This window comes from Petromyzon marinus, chromosome 44 (assembly GCF_048934315.1).
Source record: "Petromyzon marinus isolate PM22_M1 ecotype Great Lakes invasive population chromosome 44, UKy_Petmar_22M1.pri1.0, whole genome shotgun sequence".
NCBI classification, from domain to species: domain Eukaryota; kingdom Metazoa; phylum Chordata; class Hyperoartia; order Petromyzontiformes; family Petromyzontidae; genus Petromyzon; species Petromyzon marinus.
Genome location: NC_133710.1, coordinates 1,706,314 through 1,727,295, shown reverse-complemented (window position 1 = coordinate 1,727,295; position 20,982 = coordinate 1,706,314). Strand labels below are relative to the sequence as shown.

General features: G+C 52.1%; 1 protein-coding gene across 3 annotated transcripts in view; it reads left to right on the top strand.

The window, feature by feature from the left end:
• Positions 1-20,982, top strand: part of SLC44A1 (solute carrier family 44 member 1) — an 87,959-nt gene that overhangs the window by 56,452 nt on the left and 10,525 nt on the right. For 2 of the 3 annotated variants that reach the window (XR_012946847.1, XM_032970769.2), the window contains exons 8-16: positions 1,593-1,732; positions 2,485-2,671; positions 4,704-4,730; positions 10,645-10,810; positions 12,155-12,311; positions 13,466-13,549; positions 15,856-15,993; positions 17,496-17,732; positions 18,117-18,215. Coding sequence is in view for 2 of the 3 variants with exons in the window: in XM_032970769.2 (XP_032826660.1) it covers positions 1,593-1,732; positions 2,485-2,671; positions 4,704-4,730; positions 10,645-10,810; positions 12,155-12,311; positions 13,466-13,549; positions 15,856-15,993; positions 17,496-17,732; positions 18,117-18,215 (1,235 nt within the window). In the remaining variant the exon portion in view is untranslated. The remainder of the gene's footprint in view (positions 1-1,592; positions 1,733-2,484; positions 2,672-4,703; positions 4,731-10,644; positions 10,811-12,154; positions 12,312-13,465; positions 13,550-15,855; positions 15,994-17,495; positions 17,733-18,116; positions 18,216-20,982) is intronic. The other variant, XM_032970770.2, reaches the window with a different exon arrangement.

Below are 20,982 nucleotides of genomic sequence, written 5' to 3'. Positions count from 1 at the left end.
CTCCGGTTAATCCGAAATCCACGTGATCACCTCCATAGTACAGTAGTTGCATATATTTACAACAGCGTGCAGAGTTTGATTGATGTTGATTGGCATGGCTCTGCTGCTGTCCACTCAGCGGGCTGAGTTTTTTGCACGGGAGCAGGGAAGTGTGAACACTGAGCATGCGCATCGTCGATCGGTCGACCGATACTTTTTGGCATAGAGATCCGCGGAAAATTTTTATTTTTTGGTCATCCGCGATTTTGAATTATCCGCGGCTGTCATTAGTGCGGATATTCGAGAGTCCCGTTTTAGACACATGTCAGTCCCGTATAGCCTGTTCTCATCGTTGCTATGCTCGAATCTAAAAATGATCTGCCCGAGCTGACCTGGTTGCGCCGAAGGAATACATTTTTCGTGACGTCGATTTTGTTATTGTTGTTTGTGTTTTCTGTATGTGCGATATTTTCGATCCCTCCGCGGGTTACCGCTTTTTTTTTTGTCCCGATTCACATTTTGCTTCGTTTGGCGCATTTTTTTTGTTTGGCTTCTGTCGTTTTGGGTGAACCCAGGTTATGCGTGCAACATGAGAGACAAATCTGGCTGTCGCCTGATGATGCCAGTTGTAATTACTGGCGAAACGCCGTACTCAGATTGTAAATGTTGTGGATTTGCTCTCCAACACACCGGTGTGCTGTACTCGTAACGAATTGGCACGTTCTGTTTACGTGACAAACCTTACTAGTTGGCTGTGTCGGGTGGTGGTGGGTTTTACGCGATCTAACCCAAAAAAACCTGTATTATGGATGAGACTCTGCCCCGTTTTCCCCTCCCTGAGTGCTCACCTGCTTGAGCAAATGAAATGTTGAGCCGTGCAAGTTGTATTCAAGTGGGAAGACAGATGATAGTGATAATAAATTACGAAGTTTAACAGCCGCGGGGGTGCAAAGGTCGACAATAAAACTATTATGCACGGCAATTATAGAAGCAAGTAATCCGAGTGGGTCGACAGGGGTCAGTGGTTTCGCTGTATCCTGATTGGTTGGTGCTGTTGGCAGTGTTACACTTCCACCGCCATTTGTTTAACCAAGGAGACTCGCCGCATTCACAAAGGGTAATAAGTTAATCTTTTTTTTTAACTATCGTGACTAAACCAGGGACGTAAAACCACGTTTAAAACTTCCATCCCTCCAGACTGTTGCACATTCTCACCAATCTCAAGGAGGTAGCTTTTTGTTGTGTTTTCAGTCACTTGTTTTAATATGAATCATGGTCAGTCCACTGCTGGATGAAGGCCACCGCCAACTCTCACGGTCCTGCTATGTGATAATCCACCCGAACTGATTTCATCACTCCATCTCCACGGCACATAGCCTCTCGTGCGTGGTGTATAGGACCGCACGGGGAAAACAAAACAACGGCAGTGCTTAGACTGTGGTGGGAGCATTGGGAAATGGAGCCCCAGTGGGGCACCAAGGCCGGAGAGCCGTGCTCCAAGCGGGACGAAACCGTGACCCGCAGTTGCCACGTTGCGACGGGTGCCTGTGGCGCGCCGCGGCCGTGCCGGCGGCGCTCATTCACGGGGACCGTGCCTGGCATTGTGTTCCCAGCGGGGACGGGCGTGCTGTGGTGGATGTACGCCGAGTACCGCGCGTCCGGCAACACCACGCTCCCGCTGCCGCAGCTGCCCATCGTCAAGAGCAACGAGCAGGGCCTCCTCATCTACGCCATCATCGCCACCGTCTTCACGGTAAGCTGTCGGTACGCGCGGCAGAGCTGTCGGCCTCCTTGACCTCCTTCCGTTTCCGCTGACAAAGCGCTCTGCGACGCCTTCGTTTTACAGCGAAGGCCAAGTCCGGGGGGGGGGGTGGTGGTGCGCACAGCCAAATTCCATTGATGCCCCCACCGCACCTCGTCGCCGCTTACATCGACGGGTGACATCGGGCCTCCCGAGGGTCCGTCGCCGCCGTCTCATCGTTACACAGACGTCCCATCCCATTCGTCAAAGACCACTGCTACAATCCAAATCACTGTTACATCCCATTCATCAGAAACCACTGTTCCAATCCAAATCGCCACTATCTCTGAGATGTACCAATCATGCCTCCCCCCCCCCCCCTTCTCAATGACGGGCTGTGCTCTCCAACCATCTAATCTGGGGGTGATCACCGGGCGTTTGTTTGCAAGGTACCCAGGCTCCGGAATTCCCAGCTCCTTGGAGGTCAGGAACTCACATTCACTCTCCATCGCATGTCCTTGTGCTTACCCCCTCGCACTTCAGATGAGCACCTCCGATGAGCGCGGTTCGCTACGTACGGTGCGAAAGAAGTTCAACGTGCGTACAGGACATGCCGCTCAAAGCAACTTCCTCCTCTTGATTGCAGTTTTTCACAGTTACAGCTTGGAGCGGGATCTCCAACTGGGTCTCCCACCACTCCGCACGTGCACTGACATTGAAAAAAACCCTGCAACCGAACTCTCTCTCCCTCCCGGGCCGTATAGGTGATCCTGCTGCTGATCATGCTGGTGCTGAGGTCCCGCGTCAAGCTGACCATCGCGCTCTTCCACACAGCCGGCAAGGTCTTCATCCACATGCCTCTACTCATGCTGCAGCCCCTGTGGACCTTCATAGCACTGCTCATCTTCTGGGTCTACTGGATAGCCGTGCTGCTGCTCCTGGGAACTGCAGGTGCCTCCCTCCCTCCCTCTCTCCCTCCCTCCCTTCCTCCCTTCCACTCTTCCTCCCTCCCCAGCACGCCCTTTGCACTTCCGCCCTCCTCGAGGCCGTGTGCCGGGGTCTCAAAACCACTTTGCTTTCAGGCATTTTGTCTTTGGAAATAAATGCGAGTTCACGAAAAAAAATCCCTGCTTTGGGACCCAGCCCATCGTCGCTGTGGGGTTTGATGCATTGAGTGCGCCACTGCGGAGAAGTCCAGAGGCGGTCATCCTCCGGACGGGTTGCCCCCGTGACAATGTTAGGTTTTAACGCTAGGTTCAGGGCGGCCGATAGAAATAAGTCGTCCCCATTGCTCGTTTGACACACAGCCCCAGTCGTGTCATCCGCTGTATTTTCAGCAGATGACAGTGCCCCGGTGGGGGGGGGGGGTTACTTGACTCAACAATTGGAACGTCGCAAAATTCTAAAACACCACTTTGGGTGAATGACTTCACCAATCGTTCCTCTGAAGTCAATAAAATTTGCATCAAAATTGCTGTGTCGACCTTCGGCAAATGCAGTTTCCACCCGCCAACTCAAAGTTTACAGGGAACTTGCATATTAAACATTTACAGTTTGGGTAATAAAACATTAGTTTGTATTTTGCGTCATCTCCGCAATAATTGCAACAATGGGGTAGCGACCATATCCCAACGGAACGTGTACCCACGGACCCACCGGAGGTGAGCGTGGTCATAAAAAGTAATCTTTTACGGAGGATTTTATTTTACAGCGTGATTCAAAATTTCAGGTGGTATTTTTGTTCTCTTCTCTGCACGTACAATTATCGCACCCATGCCGGCAACTCCGGCAATGTACAAAGCGCACAATTATTTTCGACCTCCGTCAGTCACCTCTGCTTCTCACAAGTAACGACGCACGCGTATGCTTCGCGGGTCTGGTTGTTCGGTGCGTGCGTGCGCGCCGGTGATTATCGTCAAGTCCTTAACACTTCTCACAAGACGGGGTGGTCAGGCCCCCAAAGAGCGACAAGGCATGCGATGAGCTGCAAATTTGTGGTTGATTGGCGTCCACCATCGACGGTCGCGCCACAGAAAAAAATACCGCGTTGAAAGTTTCTCTGTGCCCAACGAGCGCGCGAGAGTGTCCGCTCATCTCCGCTTGGCGCCTGTTGAGTCGCGCGTTGATATTCTACCCTCCCAAGACGCGACAGCTGCCTGTTGACTTGCTACAAGCCTATTTGGATGTACTTTAAATGACCGCAGTGGGCCGATAGTCCCGAGTCATATTTCCGAATGTGTGTCGAGTGTCCTCCAGCCAATCGCAATTTCCCACCCAGCCCCGATTTTTTTTTTTTACGATTCCACCTTTTGCGTAAAACCTGAACCGTAATATTTTTTTTAAGTGAGCGTTTTCAACCGTCACAGTCTGCTGTGGGGGAATGTGCTCTTTTCACAGTCGGATGTTGGGAAACTCGAATCCAGGTCACAGGTCAATTCGTCGCACGGCTATGGGTATACCACATTTGTAGGATGTCAATAAGTCGCACGTATATTGGACTTCTTTTGCACCGTTACGTAGCCAACCTCGCTAATCGGAGGAAGGACAACAAATTTAACACAAAAAAATAAATGAGTTTTCAATCTGGAATTAAAAGTGCACCGCTCCAGTGGCTTCCCCATGAAGTTGATGGTCCCATGGATCTACACTGCCCCGCCAAGGGAATGTGACATTTCCACCACCGGCTCAGGGCCACCAAATGGAGATGAACACCTCCTCGTTCTTCTACGAGCAGGGAGATGCTTTGACTCGTTGTGGTAGTTTTAGTAATAATAAGAAAAACATGATTTGGAACTAGACACCTAGACTGGTCTTATACGTCGCCGTGTAATTGTTCGGGGTTCCACTTTGCAGGCAACTTGCGAGGCGGGGGATCCTGGCGTCGATGAGTGCTGTTCCCGCGTTGATTGTTGGGCATTTGCCCTCGAATGCCCTCTTGTGTTGTTGCCTCTCCCCCCTTCACACTGGTTCTGTTGAATTTCAGAGGTTCCTGCGGCACCTGGCCCGGCAGGTATGTTGAAAACCTTTGAGAGGGTGGTCAAAACTGGGGGGGGGGGGGGCACATTTTTCACGTCGTCGGTGGAGCTCACCAAGCGTCACGCGCTGGCTCGCCCTTGCCCGCAAAGTCCGTTTGCGCGCTGGCGCGCCCGTTGTATTGTCTGTGGGTGTCGTGCGCCTTCGCGATTAGCACGTCGCTTTCGTCTGCCGCCGAGGAGTCTGTTGATCCTCGCGTGCGCAGCCGAGCCGGCTTTCCCAACCCCTGCGTTGGGTGGCGATGTGCACGCGTAACGGTCGCTCGGAAGTTGGGCGCACAACCTTGGCATCGCCACGGCCGGGACTGGAGGAATTGCGATGGACGGAACAGGGTGTTGTTACACCAGTGGGTGTTTGCGAACTTGAGCGAAACTGACAAACTAACAAACTATATATTTTTTTTATTTTACCAGGTAATGCCCCGGGAGCTATGCAGTACTCCCTCGTTATTCACGAACTTGCTCTGTCCGTAATTTTGGCTCTCCTTGAATGGCATCTGGAACCTCTACGCGAACTACTGGTCATCGAGAGAGAGAGAGAGGAAGAAATAAATTGATGAGAGAGATTGTGATGAGAAAGTGGTGAGAGGTGAAATGATGAGAGTTAGTGTTATGATAATTTTTATGTATTTAGTATATTTTTTTCAAGTACTTATTTTAGGTTACTCGTGACAAAAAATATAGGGGTTTTTTTTTGTCCAATATAATCCGTGAAATTTACGAGCATCTCCGGCGGACCCCGGAGAAAATTTCCACGCAACCATGGAGGGAGAGGGAGAGAAACACGCAAGCTCCATTTTATATACAGGCGTCAGGGTCGGGTATCGAAGCGACAACCTCCTGTATACCAGGCGAGGCAGTTAACATCTCCTCGCCACCGTGGCGAACCTGACACGTTGGTCCTCGATTAGCATCGGGTGGACGATGTTTTTTTTTATCGAGTCTTCGGGCTCTCAGTCCACTAGGGTGTGCGCCCAGCTTGAGGAAGCGATGATGGAGAACTCGGCACCTGCCAGGCCAGGAACAGTGCCCAACTCTCGACGCTAACGTGCGCCCAACGTGCGCCCGGCGCTGCCTCGTGCGTCGCTGCCAGCCGCCACGCTCTTAATGCCACAAGCGAGCTAAACGCTACGTTGTGAGATACGTACCGTGTCATTGGACGTCTATTTGGTCTAGTGAGGTTTTGATTGGTCAAATGATGGTTGGCTGTAGTTCTGGAGAGATGGGCTGTTGCTAGGCTGATGGGGGTTGGAGTTGCCGTCCCCCCCGTTATCTGAAAGGCACGATCACGGCAGTTTTAATTGAGTTGACGTTGCCCCTGCCGCCGTCTGTTTAAATTGAACGTGTTGATGTGCGATGTACAGTTCATTGAGCCTTTCATCAAGCCTGCGGGCTTGATGAAAGGCTTTCAGAACACGACACGCACCCTGAAGCTGGCATTGAGACGGGTAGCGTTGGCGACGTTGGAATCCCGTGGTTGTGACTTTAAATGTACTGTGACTCGCTCACTAACAGCTGCGTGTAAGTTGTCTTGTAACTGTTGCTCCCAGTTTAAAAATGCTCCTTCCAGATGGGGCGGGCATGTGTTGGTGTAATGGTGAATCACATGATCGTTGACTGAATCTTTCCGCCAAAAAAGAGCGCCACTACCTTCTGACCATTTTTATGCAATTCGTGTATTCATGCGGTGTCCTTCCTTGCCATGAAACAACTCATTGGTTGAAACTAGCAGAGATGTTCACGTTGTGTTTCCTGCACACATGAGCATGAACTTCTATATCAATGCACGAATCGAAGCCACAGCTCTTTCAACCACACAAAGCTGGAGCAGCAGGTCGGCTCTGGGCCAACGGGCGGAAGATTCACCTCTTGTCTGACGAGAAGAAAGGAAACGAAAGACGGAGGTCGTCGTCCTCCCGAGTCGCCCTCGCGGAATGCTTGCCTCGTAACAGCTCGCGTCACTGTCTGCCAATAACCAGTCGATAACCGCTTCCGCTCGGCTTTTAATGAGCAGCGGCGAGGCCGGGTGGTCTCGCCGCTCCGGTGGCTTCGCTTTCGCCTGCGGGAAACACGTGGGGCCTAATTTGGTACAACCTCTCGCGGTCCAGGCTTCCCAGGCACTCGGAGCAGTTGCCGGTCAAATTGTTAGGCAGGTTGTGCCCCGTGTGGTTTTTTGACGAAAAGGTTAACAAATGCGCCTTCTCCCAAAGCGTTCGCTCTCCAGCGAGCGATTTTTGTTTGGTTTTTAAGGTCTCGGGGACAGCGTGTGCACGCCCGCCGCCTTCGCTTACTGGCGACAAGGCGATTTCGATGACCCCCGACGAAGTGAAACGGAGTAGCCGTCCCTTTTTGCTGGCCGTGTGCCCAGATTGCACAGAGTCGCTTTCAATGTGGCGGTGCGTGCGCTTGCTGAGACGTTCGTTGCAAGATTATTCGCACGGGCTGGAAACAACGCACCTGGTGTGTGTTGCAATCGTCGCGTACGTTCGCCGTCTCTGGAATTGCGGAAATAAATTGGTCGCGCCTGGTGTTGACGGCGATATTACTCGTCAAGTGGAGATGTAAGAGGTTCCTGTCTCTCAGCCAGATCGTTGGAAATTAAAATCCCAGAAATTACTCAAACTAAACTATTTTTTATTTTACCAAGTAAGGCCCATTGAGCCATAATAGCTCAACGAAGTGGCTTTTCACGTGGCAATTTCTAGCAGCCTAACGCTCTTAAACGCACGTTGATTCTAAATGTGGAGGGGAAAACCGGAGAAAAGTCGACACCACGGGGAGAACATGCCAACTCCAAATATACAACAGGCGTCAGGGCCGGGGTCGAACCCACGACCTCCTGTATACCAGGCGAGTTCGTCAACGTCTCGCCAACGTGGCACCATTGAAAGCTCAGCACCTCTCGTCCTGATCAACTGAGCACCCCTTCGTGAGCAATCACCGATGTCTGTTGCATAGAACGACCGGTGCCCATCACGGGGGCACTTGGCGTTGCCACCACTGGCTCTCAGAGCCGCTTCGCCCATGTTGCTCGTTTGAGCAGAGGCGGGGACACATTGACCCGAGAGGGGTGGCTGTACGCAATGGACCTCCTCATAGCACAGAGTACGGACAGCGCTTAATGTGTTTCGAGCTACGAGTCTGTGGCAACAGCAGTTACGTCTTCTCCGCCTGTGTTTTTCCACCGCCGCCGCTGCGGCCTCTCGGGTTTATTTAAAGTTGTAAAGTTTATTTGAAGTTGTAAAGTTTACAAGCGGTAGCTGCACGCTCGTCTGAAGCAACCGAGGGGAAGCCAACGATGGTTGTACCAAAATCAGAGCGACCCCTTTCATGGTGTCAAGGGGGCTTGTGACTTTGTAAGGAGCCAGTGTTTTAGATGATAAAACCAGCCCTTCCGAATACAATGCGCACTGCCATTGTATGTATGTATGCGTGTGGGTGGGTGTGTGTGTGTGGCAACGGAATGTCGCATAGCACGCATGCCCCTCTGCGTACATTTCAGTGTCGGGGCTTTGGTTTAGAGCGCAATGCAAGTGCATTGAAACGTGCACTGGTCCTGAATATGAAGTGTTTTTGAAAAAGCTTATGTACTGAACCGAAAAGTACCTACTTCGTTTAGCAAAGTACTTCCAGCTAAGCATTTTTTTTAAACGAAGCCACGAATTATTAACAGCAGCACGACTGTACGTCAAGGTCATGTGACAGTGTCTCAATGCACACCCGAACCTGTGGTTGGTTACTCAACTCTGGAGGCCCCCTCCCCCCTCCGAGCCATTTGTGTATTTTCCTACATTCCTTTGGCAGCCTCCACAGGAGCAACCACGTGTGGTGACTTCTCACAATACGGTACCTATTTTGTCGAGCCCAGAGCAATGATGATGATGATGGGTTGAGTCCAACCACTGATCAACATTTGGACCTGCAAAGCTCGTTTTGAGACGTCTAAAAGATTTCCTGCCAGTGCCCCCTGGTGGTAACATTAGCTACTATAGCTGGTCACGAGTTCTTCCTAAGAGGCAATGTTGGCTCCTATAGCCAATCACACATCTCTCTATTTATCTCCTTTTTTATTTTACCAGGTAAGGCCCACTGAGCTATACAGCTCTTATTTCAGAAGCGACCTGGCCACAAATGCCTCGTGGCTGTCTATAGAAGCTAAGAAAAAATCATTACTTTTGATTTGGTACTCTGGATTTATAATGCTTGAACTTTTTTTGCCTGTTGATTTGCTTGGTTCAGTGAGTGCGTGCCAAGAGTATTTTCTCATTTCTTTCACAAAATTCTGCACCTAGATACGGAATTGATCATTTTTCCTACAACCTTTGAGGCAACGAGGTGCCACACACCGTAACGTATCAGATAACGCTCAGTCGTTGAAAGTGTGACGAAGGAAATTGCTTCGCTAAATAACGAGCACAGACTGTACTTTAATATTAAGCCATGCGTCTTTCCCTGATCTTCACTAATGTGATGCCCTAATCCGAATAAGGTCATCATTTTTCCCTGCATGTATAATTAAGTGTCCTGTGGCACTCAGTGGTTAAAAAGTACATGACAAGCAATCATAAAGTTGAGTTTAAATCCTGGTTAGGTGTTGACTCGAACCAACCATTGTCCCATCGTTGTCGTTAAATATTTGTTACCGTTTTTTTGGGAAGTCAACAAGTGGCCATTCTGTGGAGATAGTAGTGACCTCTACTAACGAGGTGACCTCTACTGACGAGGCACATTAATTTTTAAGCGGGCGGCAATTGTCACAGCGCTTGGCGAAAGTGCTCGTTCAACACAACCATCGCTGCTTGACCCAACAGCCAACGCTTGAGAGTAAAAAAAAAACAATTTATCTCAATTAGAAAAAGTGCCGGCGTTGCCAGCTGCGGGTTCGTCCAAGCGACTCGAGCCGCTGTGCAAATCAACGCGCGAATCAAGCTAATTTTAAAACATTTCACGAAATGCGGAGAAGCGAGCGCTCGGTCAGATTAAACACGTTGGCCTGGCTCGGTGGTGGAGGGGAGCGCAAAGTGTTGCGAAGCGAGCCAGCCACCTCAGCCTGTCGACACACAGCTGGCTTGGTCTCGAGACGTCCTGCCAGTGAGCCTTGGCCACTCTGCGCGGCCTCGGGGCGGTGCACCCAGCCTGGCACAAGTGGCCTCCTGGTGGAAGGCGTTGGCCGCGGTTGTTCGTGTCCGCGCGGTGACGGGGACACGCGCAGAGTGGGTAGCGGAACGGGCCGTGTGCTGCGCCGCTCTCCCAGCAACCGGAGTTCAGTTCCCAGCGACCGTGGATCAGTCGCGTATGGTATCCGAACCTATCCACGGACCTCCCCTCTGTTAGCTAAGGCCTTGAATGGTCCGCCTTGGCGGGACACTGCCAAAACCGCCAAGCGGACCTTAATGCACGTTCCCTAACAGCACCTGTTTCAGCAGTCTCTAGCGGTGCGTTTGGAGGGACATTTCTGTTTGTGTGTGTGTGTTTCTTGTATGTATCATACAGTGGGGGAGTGGCGATGCAGTGTTTAGCACATTGCGCCATGAACCCGGCGATTGAGTTCCCGCTCACGGCCACCAGCACCAGTGAGGATGATCTGAACCGTTCCTGGGCCTCGCCCTAGGTCGACTCGGCCTCAAATGAGTACCTGGCGGGGGTGCATTATCATCGCCACTGGGGAGACAAAGGTGGCCGGGGGGGGGGGGTGGTGCTGGCCACCCCACCTACCCGTGTACCACGCCAGCCTTCATCGGTGCTACTTACTAACAGCGCTTGCCCCAACCGTCTGTTAACGCTACATGGGTGTGGGGGGCGTTTGTTTTGTACACGCCACGAGTTTGTTGTGATGACCCACGGTGGGTTTGGTGGCTCCTCTGCTGCTGCTGCTGCTGCTCGTGGGAACAGGTGACCCGTCCACCACGGACCAGGGCTTTGTGGAGTACCAGCTCGTGGGTCCCGTGCGCTACATGTGGTGGTACCACCTGGTCGGACTCATCTGGGTCAGCGAGTTCATCCTCGCGTGCCAGCAGTTGGCCATCGCCGGCAGCGTCGTCACCTACTACTTCACGAGGCAAGGGCTCGCGATCGCTTCCCGGCAATTTGCTCGTTCGGCCGGTGGCTAAGAGATGTTAACTCCCTCGCCTGGTATGAAGGAGGTCGTGGGTGCGATCCCGACCCTGACGCCCGCTGTATGTTTGGAGTTTGCGTGTCTAAGACTATTTTTAATTTTACCAGGTAAGGCCCACTGAGCTTTGTTAGCGTCTCTTTCAGAAGCGACCTGGCTATCACAAATGATAGCTCAACAAATTGTATTATCATCACGTGGAAACCTATAGCAGTCAAGATAATCCGAATGATCCCGAATCAAAATGCTCTCCACGAGCACCGGCTCAGAAAAGTTTCAAAACACTTGCCCTTTGTTAAAAAAAAAATCACCTGGAATACGCTGGATCTAAATCGCAATTCACAAATCAAGCAGCAAAGTTATGAGCCTGGATGGTGCTGGGGATAGGCAGCCACCAGGGATAAAACACAAATCGTTGAGTGACATTGCATTGGCAGTGGCGCAGAAAGCACGTTACTCAACACCGCTGCCTTAAAAGTAATAATAGAATAATAGTTTCTGGCAACAGGCCCTACGTCATGCATCAAACAGGCGCTATCGCAGTGTTCTTCACTAATTTGCACAAGGGGGGGGGGGGCCCAACTTTCGCCGTTAAGACATCATCAGTGTGAGGAGGGCCGCCACGCGTTTGAAACCATTGTTGGATCTGACAGAAGCACAATGGTAACGGGGGGGGGGGGGGGGGGGGGAGTGTTTTCACTTTTGTGTATTGTCACACGTCAGGGGCGCCGCGGTGGCTAGGAGATGTTAACTATCTCGCCTGGTATACAGGCGGTCGTGGGTTCGATCCCAACCCTGATGTCTGCTGCTGTATATTTAGAGTTTGCGTGTCCTCTCTGTGGTCGCGTGTATTTTTTTCTCCGGGTCCTCCGGTTTCCCCCTCCACATTTAGAAACATGAGTTTAGAGTTTCTAGATTTGAAGCTTTCGTGACTGCAAGGATCCATACTCTTTGGTTCTATTCGGTAAAGTCACGTAGGTGACTTTACCGAATAGAACCAAAGAGTATGAGATTAGAGTATTTGGCTGCTACCCATTTCCACTCCCTATCGTGTTTTTGTATTGTCTGTTGTAAATGTCTGACCCGCCCCTACTGGACATTTCTGAGAAATAACTTTACAGCTCATAGGATTCCTCCAGTACGAATAAACATACCGATTCCGAGTATAACACGACGCTGGGTAGGCCAAATTCATCTCGGGACGTGCGATAATCGGCGCTTCTATTTGCAATTTTAATTGAACCCCCGGATATGCCGTTGTTCCGCACGCGCCGTGCCGGGCACGCACAGGAACAAGAGCCAGCTGCCGATGACGCCCATCCTGTCGTCCATAAAGCGGCTGCTGCTCTACCACCTGGGCACGGTCGCCAAGGGCTCCTTCATCATCACCCTCGTCAAAATCCCACGCCTCGTCCTCATGTACATTCACCAGAAGCTCAAGGGCACGGTACGCCGCGTCTCCGCGTTCCCAGCACTCTGCCTGTGTTGAATGGCCTCCCTATGCATTCCCAGAAGGCTGTGTGGCTGATAGGATGTTTGGTAAGGTTTTTTTTACGTGAATAAAACGTGAATTGTGAATGCTGTGAGTTTACTCTCCAATACGCCGGCGTGCTGAGGTAGTCACTCACTTGCACGTTTTGTTTACGTGACCGACCTTACTAATTGGCTGTGTCGGGTCACGGCGGGTTTAACGACACATTTATATTTGTGAGATCTAACACCAAAAAAACCTCTATTTATGGCTGATGGGATGTGTACATTTTATATTATTGTTCACGTGGGGGGGGGGGGGGGAGAGATGTGTGAAGGAGGCATTTGGTCTGCCTATTTTGTGCTAACGTTTTAATCGTGTTCCCTCTCACCGTAAGGCGGGTTTTTTTATGCCGTAATGTTCTTTGGGAGTGAATGGTACACACGGTTTTGAATGCACGTTCATCATTGTCGTCGTCACCGTGACCATACATTGGCCACGAACCCTGCAGTCATGCACACTTGCATGGTGTAGCAACTCAGCAGTAATTATTCCGTCGATCATCGATTATCCTAGTGGCTTCTGGGAGGAATGGGGGCGCCGGATTTTCAAAAATGCCGGATAATCTCACTAATCATTGTTTAAAATATCTTATTTTTTAACATTCTTGTATAACATGTTTTTAGGTGTTGTGCATATGTTTTTAGTGTTTCACATGTGTGTTTTACTACATGGCATTAATAAACATACAAATAGACAAAATGAATATCTTCCATAATAGAGGGTTTTGGGTTAGATCGGGTAAATATAACTGCGTGGTTAAATGTCCTTCTGTAAAAGGTTACCGTATTTACCGTACCGTACTTACTCCACCAATCTCGGAGACTCTGCATGGCGTGATGTACGTCCTACACTATTGTTTAAACAACAGCATTTGTTTGACCATTGCCAGACTGGTTACAGCCTTTGGAGCGGCTTTTTCGGTTTCCCTGAATCAGACTGGGACCGCTGGATTATGTTGGAAGCCGGATAATCGAAGATCCACTGTAGTAATGACGACGACGACGCTGTAATATTAACGAGTGGCAGTTATGAGATGAAAGTTGCCACTGCTGTGTTTACGCCTGCAGGAAAATGCGTGCACCAACTTCATGCTGAAGTGTTGCATCTGCTGCCTTTGGTGTTTGGAAAAGTGTCTCAAGTACCTGAACCAGGTAAGGGCTTTGTTTTTATTTATTTCTGACTTCCTGCCTCTTGTCCTGATGATGTTTCGCACGCAAACTCCCCATAAAATGACAAAAATTTGGTTGTGGGAATTTTGACGTAAACTTAACAGTGAGCTGAAACGATAATATAATCGACACCTTGTTCAACACTTAACCGTGTAACGATTCAACTTGTTTGGGCGTTGGGTGGTGGAGGGTCTCAACACGAATTTGACCAGATGATTACGTGGCCTAACCCAAATATAAATTCTAAATCGTAAATATTAATAATAAAAGATAACATGGTATGTTTGCACAATAATATTCCACCAGTAAGTTTAGGGGAATGAGAGGATAATTTATCTTTGTAGGATATCACAGAATAATCCTGAGCGTTGTTGTGGGGAATGAAAGTGTGATGACAACTTTGGACGCACTTGCCTCGAGATGGTTTCTTCATTTAAGGAGCCACGTGCTCACGCTCGAACAGGCGGAGACCCCCACCACAACAGTCTCGAGTCTACTGCACATCTCCCTTATATACGGTCCGAGGCCACGCCCCCATTCCCGAACCTTCTCGCTGGTTCTAGACCGCTCGCTCTACCAGCAGACTCCACCATCCTCTTACGTCACCTGGCCACGCTGCTATTCTCGATCATTCCCGCAGCCACCAGTCCACTCGTACTGCAAGATGACTCTCCTGTCATATCCCGTGGCCACTAGTCCACTCGTACTGCAGGCTGACTCCCCTGTCATTACCTCCCGTGGTCACTAGTCCACTCGTACTGCAGGCTGACTCCCCTGTCATTACCTCCCGTGGCCACTAGTCCGCTCATACCATAGGTTGACTCTACTGTCATTACATAAGTAACAAAATTGATCAGCAGGCAAGACGTCTCCTTCATAAATCCGTTTCCACATAAACTACCAGTGTTTTTTTACTCATTCCACCCACCCCAAGGCATGCATGTATCTATATTGAACTTCTTTCGCACCATACGTAGCCAACCGCGCCTATTGGAGGTGCAGCATTCGGGGAGCGCATTGTTTCAGCAACTGCCAGATTTACCAGATGTTATGGGCAAGCACCATCTCTCTCTCTATATCCTCAACCCATAGCTTAAATATAGCATCTTTGTTACATCTGGCAGCCCACCGGCATTGATTCGAGCGAGCCTGACTGCTGATGATGCTACTACACTGTGTCAAAACCGGGCCAGAGTTCTCCCGTCTTGTCGGCTTGCTTCAAACGACCAACGCCAAGGTGGTCTCTGCTCCAGCAGAGCCAAGTGGTATAGAGGAGGAGGTGGTGGTGGGGGAAGGGGGGTCGGGGGCTATGCGACACCGCACAAAACCCGTGCAACCGGCCCCACGTGGTAACGGCGTCGGCCGTGCCCTCAACGACCCCCCCCCCGGCCTCCGCAGAGGCAGCGCGCGACTGCCAGTAGCGACGGTGCAGGGTCCTGCGGAGAGACGGCGTCGTGCCGTGTTGGTGCCGCGATTGCGAGAAGGTCGCGGAGTTCGGGTCCCGCCCGACGGTTGGATTTTAGCCGGCCGTGGTCACTGCAGGGTTGATTAAACGAGTACCGACCGCATCGTGGGAAAGTCGACGGCGGTCGTCCCCTGCAATGACCGGTCCCCACCACAGGAATGTGGAATTTCCCCCACTGGCTCGGAGATGGTGGCGAGTTCCCGCCCAGTGCTCGTTGTAGCCCGGACATCGCTTGACTTGCCGAGCGCGACGAGCGAATGGCCTTTTAGATAGACTTGAATCTTACAAATCCTCTCGGTAGCTTGGGAAACAATTGGATTTTAAAAAATATTCTCATTCCGTAGCGCCGTTGAAGTTGCCCAATCGGTGGAGTTATTCGCGGCTAAGTGCGACTGCAGTAGACCGAATCGTCGGCTATACGGGGGAAGCCTTGGCCCAATGGTGGATATTGTACGCTCGATTACGCGAGTTCTTCATTAAATGGTGTTGTATGTATGTACGATTAACTTATTTTGCAACGTACTCGATGTGCGGGGGGGACAGGGGAAGGACACCAAACTAAACATAATTAGCAGTTCTTAAGAAATTCGTTTTAAATCTATGCGATTGAAAAGTGCACAGCTCCAGTGGCTTCCTAATATCGGAGGAAAGAGCGTTCCAGACGGCCGCAGAAGCGTATCTGAGAGCGCGCACCCGTTCAGTGGTTCGCCGAAAGCCGCCGCCGCCTCTGCTGCGAGGATGACCGGGGTTTGCGTGACGGGTTCTGCCCCTTGTCGCTGCTGATGAAACTCGCTCTGGCTCCGTGCGTCTCCGTGTGCTGCAGAACGCGTACACGGCCACGGCCATCAACGGCACCAGCTTCTGCTCGTCGGCACGTGACGCGCTCACCATCCTGGTCTCCAACGCGCTGCGCGTGGCCGCCATCAACTGCGTCGGCGACTTCATGCTCTTCATGGCCAAGGTGAGAGGGAATGACACCCCAGTGTGGGGTGCGGCACCGTCACGTGTGACACTCCAGTGTGGGGTGTGGCACTGTCACGTGTGATACTCCAGTGTGGGCTGTGGCACCGTCACGTGTGACACCCCAGTGTGGGGTGTGGCACCGTCACGTGTGACACTCAAGTATGGGGTGTGGCACTGTCACGTGTGACACCCCAGTGTGGGTGTGGCACTGTCACGTGTGACACCCCAGTGTGGGGTGTGGCACTGTCACGTGACACTCAAGTGTGGGTGTGGCACTGTCACATGTGACACTCCAGTGTGGGGTGTGGCACTGTCACGTGTGACACCCCAGTGTGGGGTGTGGCACTGTCACGTGTGACACCCCAGTGTGGGGTGTGGCACTGTCACGTGACACTCAAGTGTGGGTGTGGCACTGTCACGTGTGACACTCCAGTGTGGGGTGTGGCACTGTCACGTGTGACACCCCAGTGTGGGGTGTGGCACTGTCACGTGTGACACCCCAGTGTGGGGTGTGGCACTGTCACGTGACACTCAAGTGTGGGTGTGGCACTGTCACGTGTGACACTCCAGTGTGGGGTGTGGCACTGTCACGTGTGACACTCGAGTATGGGGTGTGGCACTGTCACGTGTGACACTCAAGTGTGGGGTGTGGCACTGTCACGTGACACTCAAGTGTGGGTGTGGCACTGTCACGTGTGACACCCCAGTGTGGGGTGTGGCACTGTCACGTGACACTCAAGTGTGGGTGTGGCACTGTCACGTGTGACACCCCAGTGTGGGGTGTGGCACTGTCACGTGTGACACTCAAGTATGGGTGTGGCACTGTCACGTGTGACACCCCAGTGTGGGGTGTGGCACTGTCACGTGTGACACCCCAGTGTGGGCTGCGGCACTGTCACGTGTGACACTGAATCGTGACACTGATCGATGAGCTGGGATGCTGAAATCATGAGCATGTGACACTGTGAAGTGTGACACCAACACTGTATTGTCACACTGAATCATGAGCTGCGACATGACACACTGTGGGCTCATGATGTGCACCCCATGACATTCCTATAGCTGGGGAGGTCTCCAAAGGATCGCCACTGTGGATTCTCCCGTGGGATTCATCCAGTCTGAATAAAGATTCCGATTCCGCTTCTGCAACGTTGCCCGCGTTGTCTTTCATTCTCAACAAAACTTTTAATTTGACCACGTAAGGCCCAGCGAGCTATATAGATCTTTTTCAGAAGCGACCTGGCTATCACAAATGATAACTCAACGAAGTGGCCTATCACGTGGACATTCATCGCAGCCAAATGCTCTTAAACGCCTGATGTTGATTCTAAACGCTGGAGGGAAATACCGGAGGACCCGGAGAAAAACTCGCACGACCACGGGGAGAGAGACACGCAACCTCCAAATACACGACAGCCGTCAGGGTCGGGATCGAACCCCACGACTCCCTGCATACCAGGCGAGGGGAGTAAACATCTCGCCGCCGTGGTGCCCGCACAGATCCTGGTGGTGTGCTTCACCGGCTTCGCGGGCGCCTTCATCCTCAACTACCAGCGCGACTACCACATGTGGGTGGTGCCCCTGCTGCTCGTGTGCCTCTTCGCCTACCTGGTGGCGCACTGCTTCCTGTCGGTGTTCGAGATCGTCGTGGACGTCCTCTTCCTGTGCTTCGCCGTCGACACGGAGCACAACGACGGCACGCCGGGCAGGGAGTACTACATGGACAAGTCGCTCATGGTGAGCGGTCGTAGCGGATACAGGGAGGGTGGCTACAGGCACATGGATAGATAACCGGCTCATAACACTGTGTCGAGAGCTTTGACCAGTGTGGGGAAGTATGGTCAAGCAAAGCCTCTTGAGCAGCAGCATGGGGAGGAGACTTTCAACACCGGGTTGACGATGGCGCTGTTGATAACTATGGCCCTGGTATACGGTGTAGATCGTTGGTGCGAATGACAACCGTGACTTGTACGGCGCATTTCCGCACGCTTTAGTTGTCGCCTACGTTGGGGTACCGAACAGCGTCACGCTGGGCCGAACATAACGCCGGTCGTTCGGTCGGCGAGCAAACGGTGACCCCTCGCCCACGCGTGCACCGACCTCGCCCTCCTCTCCCCGCAGGAGTACGTGAAGAACAGCGAGGAGGCGCTCTCCAACCTGGAGCGCAAGCGCAAGGAGGGTCGCGCCTCGGGAGACGCGGGCCGCGAGCTCAAGCCCATGGTAGGTGGGCCGCGCCAGGCGCCGGCCCGCGACTGGCCCTTCCAGCTGGGTTACGTGTGCCTGTGGGCGCTGCTGGACTGCGCCGGCTCGCCCGGGCGCGCGGGGCCCGCCGCCCTGTGCCTCCCTGAGCACCTGCTTCTCTCTCTCTCTCTTTACGCCGCGCCGCTGACGCTGGCCTGGCGCCTGCAGCGCCGCCGGCCCCGGGCGGTGCGTCCGGCCGCCGCCACTTGACCACGACGACGGCGGCGGCGGCGGCGGCGGCGGCGGCCGCGGGGGTGCCGCGGCGGCGGCGGCGCGATTTACGCGGCACGGAGATGGGCGGCGAGGGTGGTGGGTGAGGGGGGGGGGTGCACGGCACGGAGCCTCGAAGGTACCCGACGCCGCCGAGGGAGGGGCCCAATATTGGGATGGCGACGCGAAAATGGGCGGGCGGCATCCGTTTGTAGTGGTCTTCCCCGTGGGGGCCCTCCTGTCCAGCCGGTGCATGAGGGAGCCTTTCCAGGGAAAAAAAAAAATAGCGAGGTCGTTGAGTTCCAGTCAGGTGGTGATGGGAGAGAAGCTGTGGCCTGGCGCCAAAATCGTTGTAGCACCTCCCTTGCTGAATGGGCGCCACGGTAGCGAGATGTTAACTACCTCGCCTGGTATGCAGGAAGGCGTGGGTTCGATCCCGACCCCCGACCCCTGACGCCTGCTGTATATTTGGAGTTCTCGTATTCTCGCCGTGGTCGTGTGGAATTTTCTAGGTCCCCAGATTTCTCCCTCCGCATTTAGAATCAACATTCATTTAAGAGTATTTGGCTGCTATAAATTTCCACGTGATGAGCCACTTATTATTTGTGATGACTTGGTATCCAAGTCGTTTCTGACAAAGAGCTACATAGCTCAGTGGGCCTTACCTGGTAAAATAAAACATAGTTTAATTTATAGTTTAGAATGTTAGCCATGGGTTTTTTTGTTACCGTTCAAATGGCAGGAATTACCCATTGAGTTCTATAATCAATTTACGCATTTTCCCATAGTCCATGGAGTTTCACAATGAGTCATTGTATTCAATTGTACATCGATTTGCAACAACTACCCGCCAGTTCCAGAAACTACCCACCCTATAAAACATCTATCACATTCCGACGTTGTGCTGCTGTGTATCAGGTTACAACTACCACCATTACCGACCTCGCATCTAATATCAACCCCTATCTCAAACCGGTGCCTCTGTGAAGCCCAGTTCCCGTGTTGGAACGCACTGCTTTATCATTTTTTTGTGGCAAAAATGTGCCAGTGGTCTCCGTTGCCATCTGTTGGAGCAAGTCCAACTAGGCCACATGTTCCAGCCGTGTTGTCAGCGCGTGCACGTTAAGTTGTGGGGTGTTGGCAGTCCCCTTCACCGCTGAATCTCGGACCGTGCCAGCGGTTCGGCGTACATTATATTCGGAGAGGCATAGCGGCCCGCCGTTTTTCAAAGATATTGTTACTCACCGCAGAGAACCGTAGCGGCACGCCTGCACTCGGTGATAGCTGGCGCCAAACCGTGCCACATGCCATCCCGCATGGCCTTGTGAGAGCCCTCGGTACCAATTAAGTTATTTAATATTTTGCTCTGATTTCTGTTCCGAGAACGTACACGTACGTCATCGGAGCGGAATCGGATTGGGAAAGGGTTTATGCGCGCCAATGTGCGTTGACCAGAATCGGAGACAGGCCACTTCCTGTGCAGCCACTATCTTGATGGGTAATCCCCGGAGCTCGAGGACTCTATTGGTGACATCTAGCCGGATCGGCTCCCCATATCGGTATCCCCCCCCCATCTCCCACCCTTTCCTCGTCTGTGCTTTGCTGCCAACGCTTTGCCCGCTATGCTTGTGTTTGTCTGAAAGCTGCTGCATCCTGTCTCAGAATCCTCGGAGAAACCACGCCTGCCTGTCCCCTCCCACCACGCTCTCTCTCGGGCTTGGACGTGATGTTGTCTCCATAATGTATTTTTTATGGTTAGATCGTGTAAATGTGTCGTTAAACCAGCCACCACCCGACATTGCCAATTAGTAAGGTTGGTCACGTAAACATAAAGTGCCAATTCGTCACTAGTACAGCACACCGTTGTGTTGGAGAGCCAAGCCACAACATTTACAATCTGAGTACGACGTTTCGCCAGTAATTACAACTAGCATCATCAGGCGACAGCAAGATTTGTGGAGAAATCCTCCTGTTTCGTTCCTTAGAGGTGTAGATGTGGTGACGTCACTTGTGAGCCCTTCACGTGCGTCTCGTCTCGTCAGTCATGGACTTTTTATTCAACCGAGTGAAGGCCGGTTACGATGAGCCCAGGGGGGTCCCGTTTGTCAAGGCAGACCTTGGGTAAGTACAGGGAAATGTGCAGAAGCAAGGAAGAGAAGAATGATAGTTGGGTGTAAGCACAGGGAAAATGTTAACCGGGAATGAAAATTATCCTGAAAAAAAGTATAATTAATTTCCCACAAAGCCAACAGTTAATTTTTTTCTGTTAAAACCTGCAAAGCGTGTATAAAAATAAAAAATAAACTTTAGCGGGATGTATAAATGTTCCGTCCTTTTTAAAACGAGCTTCAGGGTCGCCCCCTCGTATCTGTCTGCAGTCCTAAGACAGCGGTGGAAGTTCCACAGTCCTACGCCCGAAGCCAGCCCCTTGGCAGCATCGCCACCTTTGGTTGGTATCGCACAAAGTGGCACCACCGACTTCCTTCGACCCCCCGGAGAGGCCACGGCTCCGGGCTGTAGACAGGGGAGACGAGCG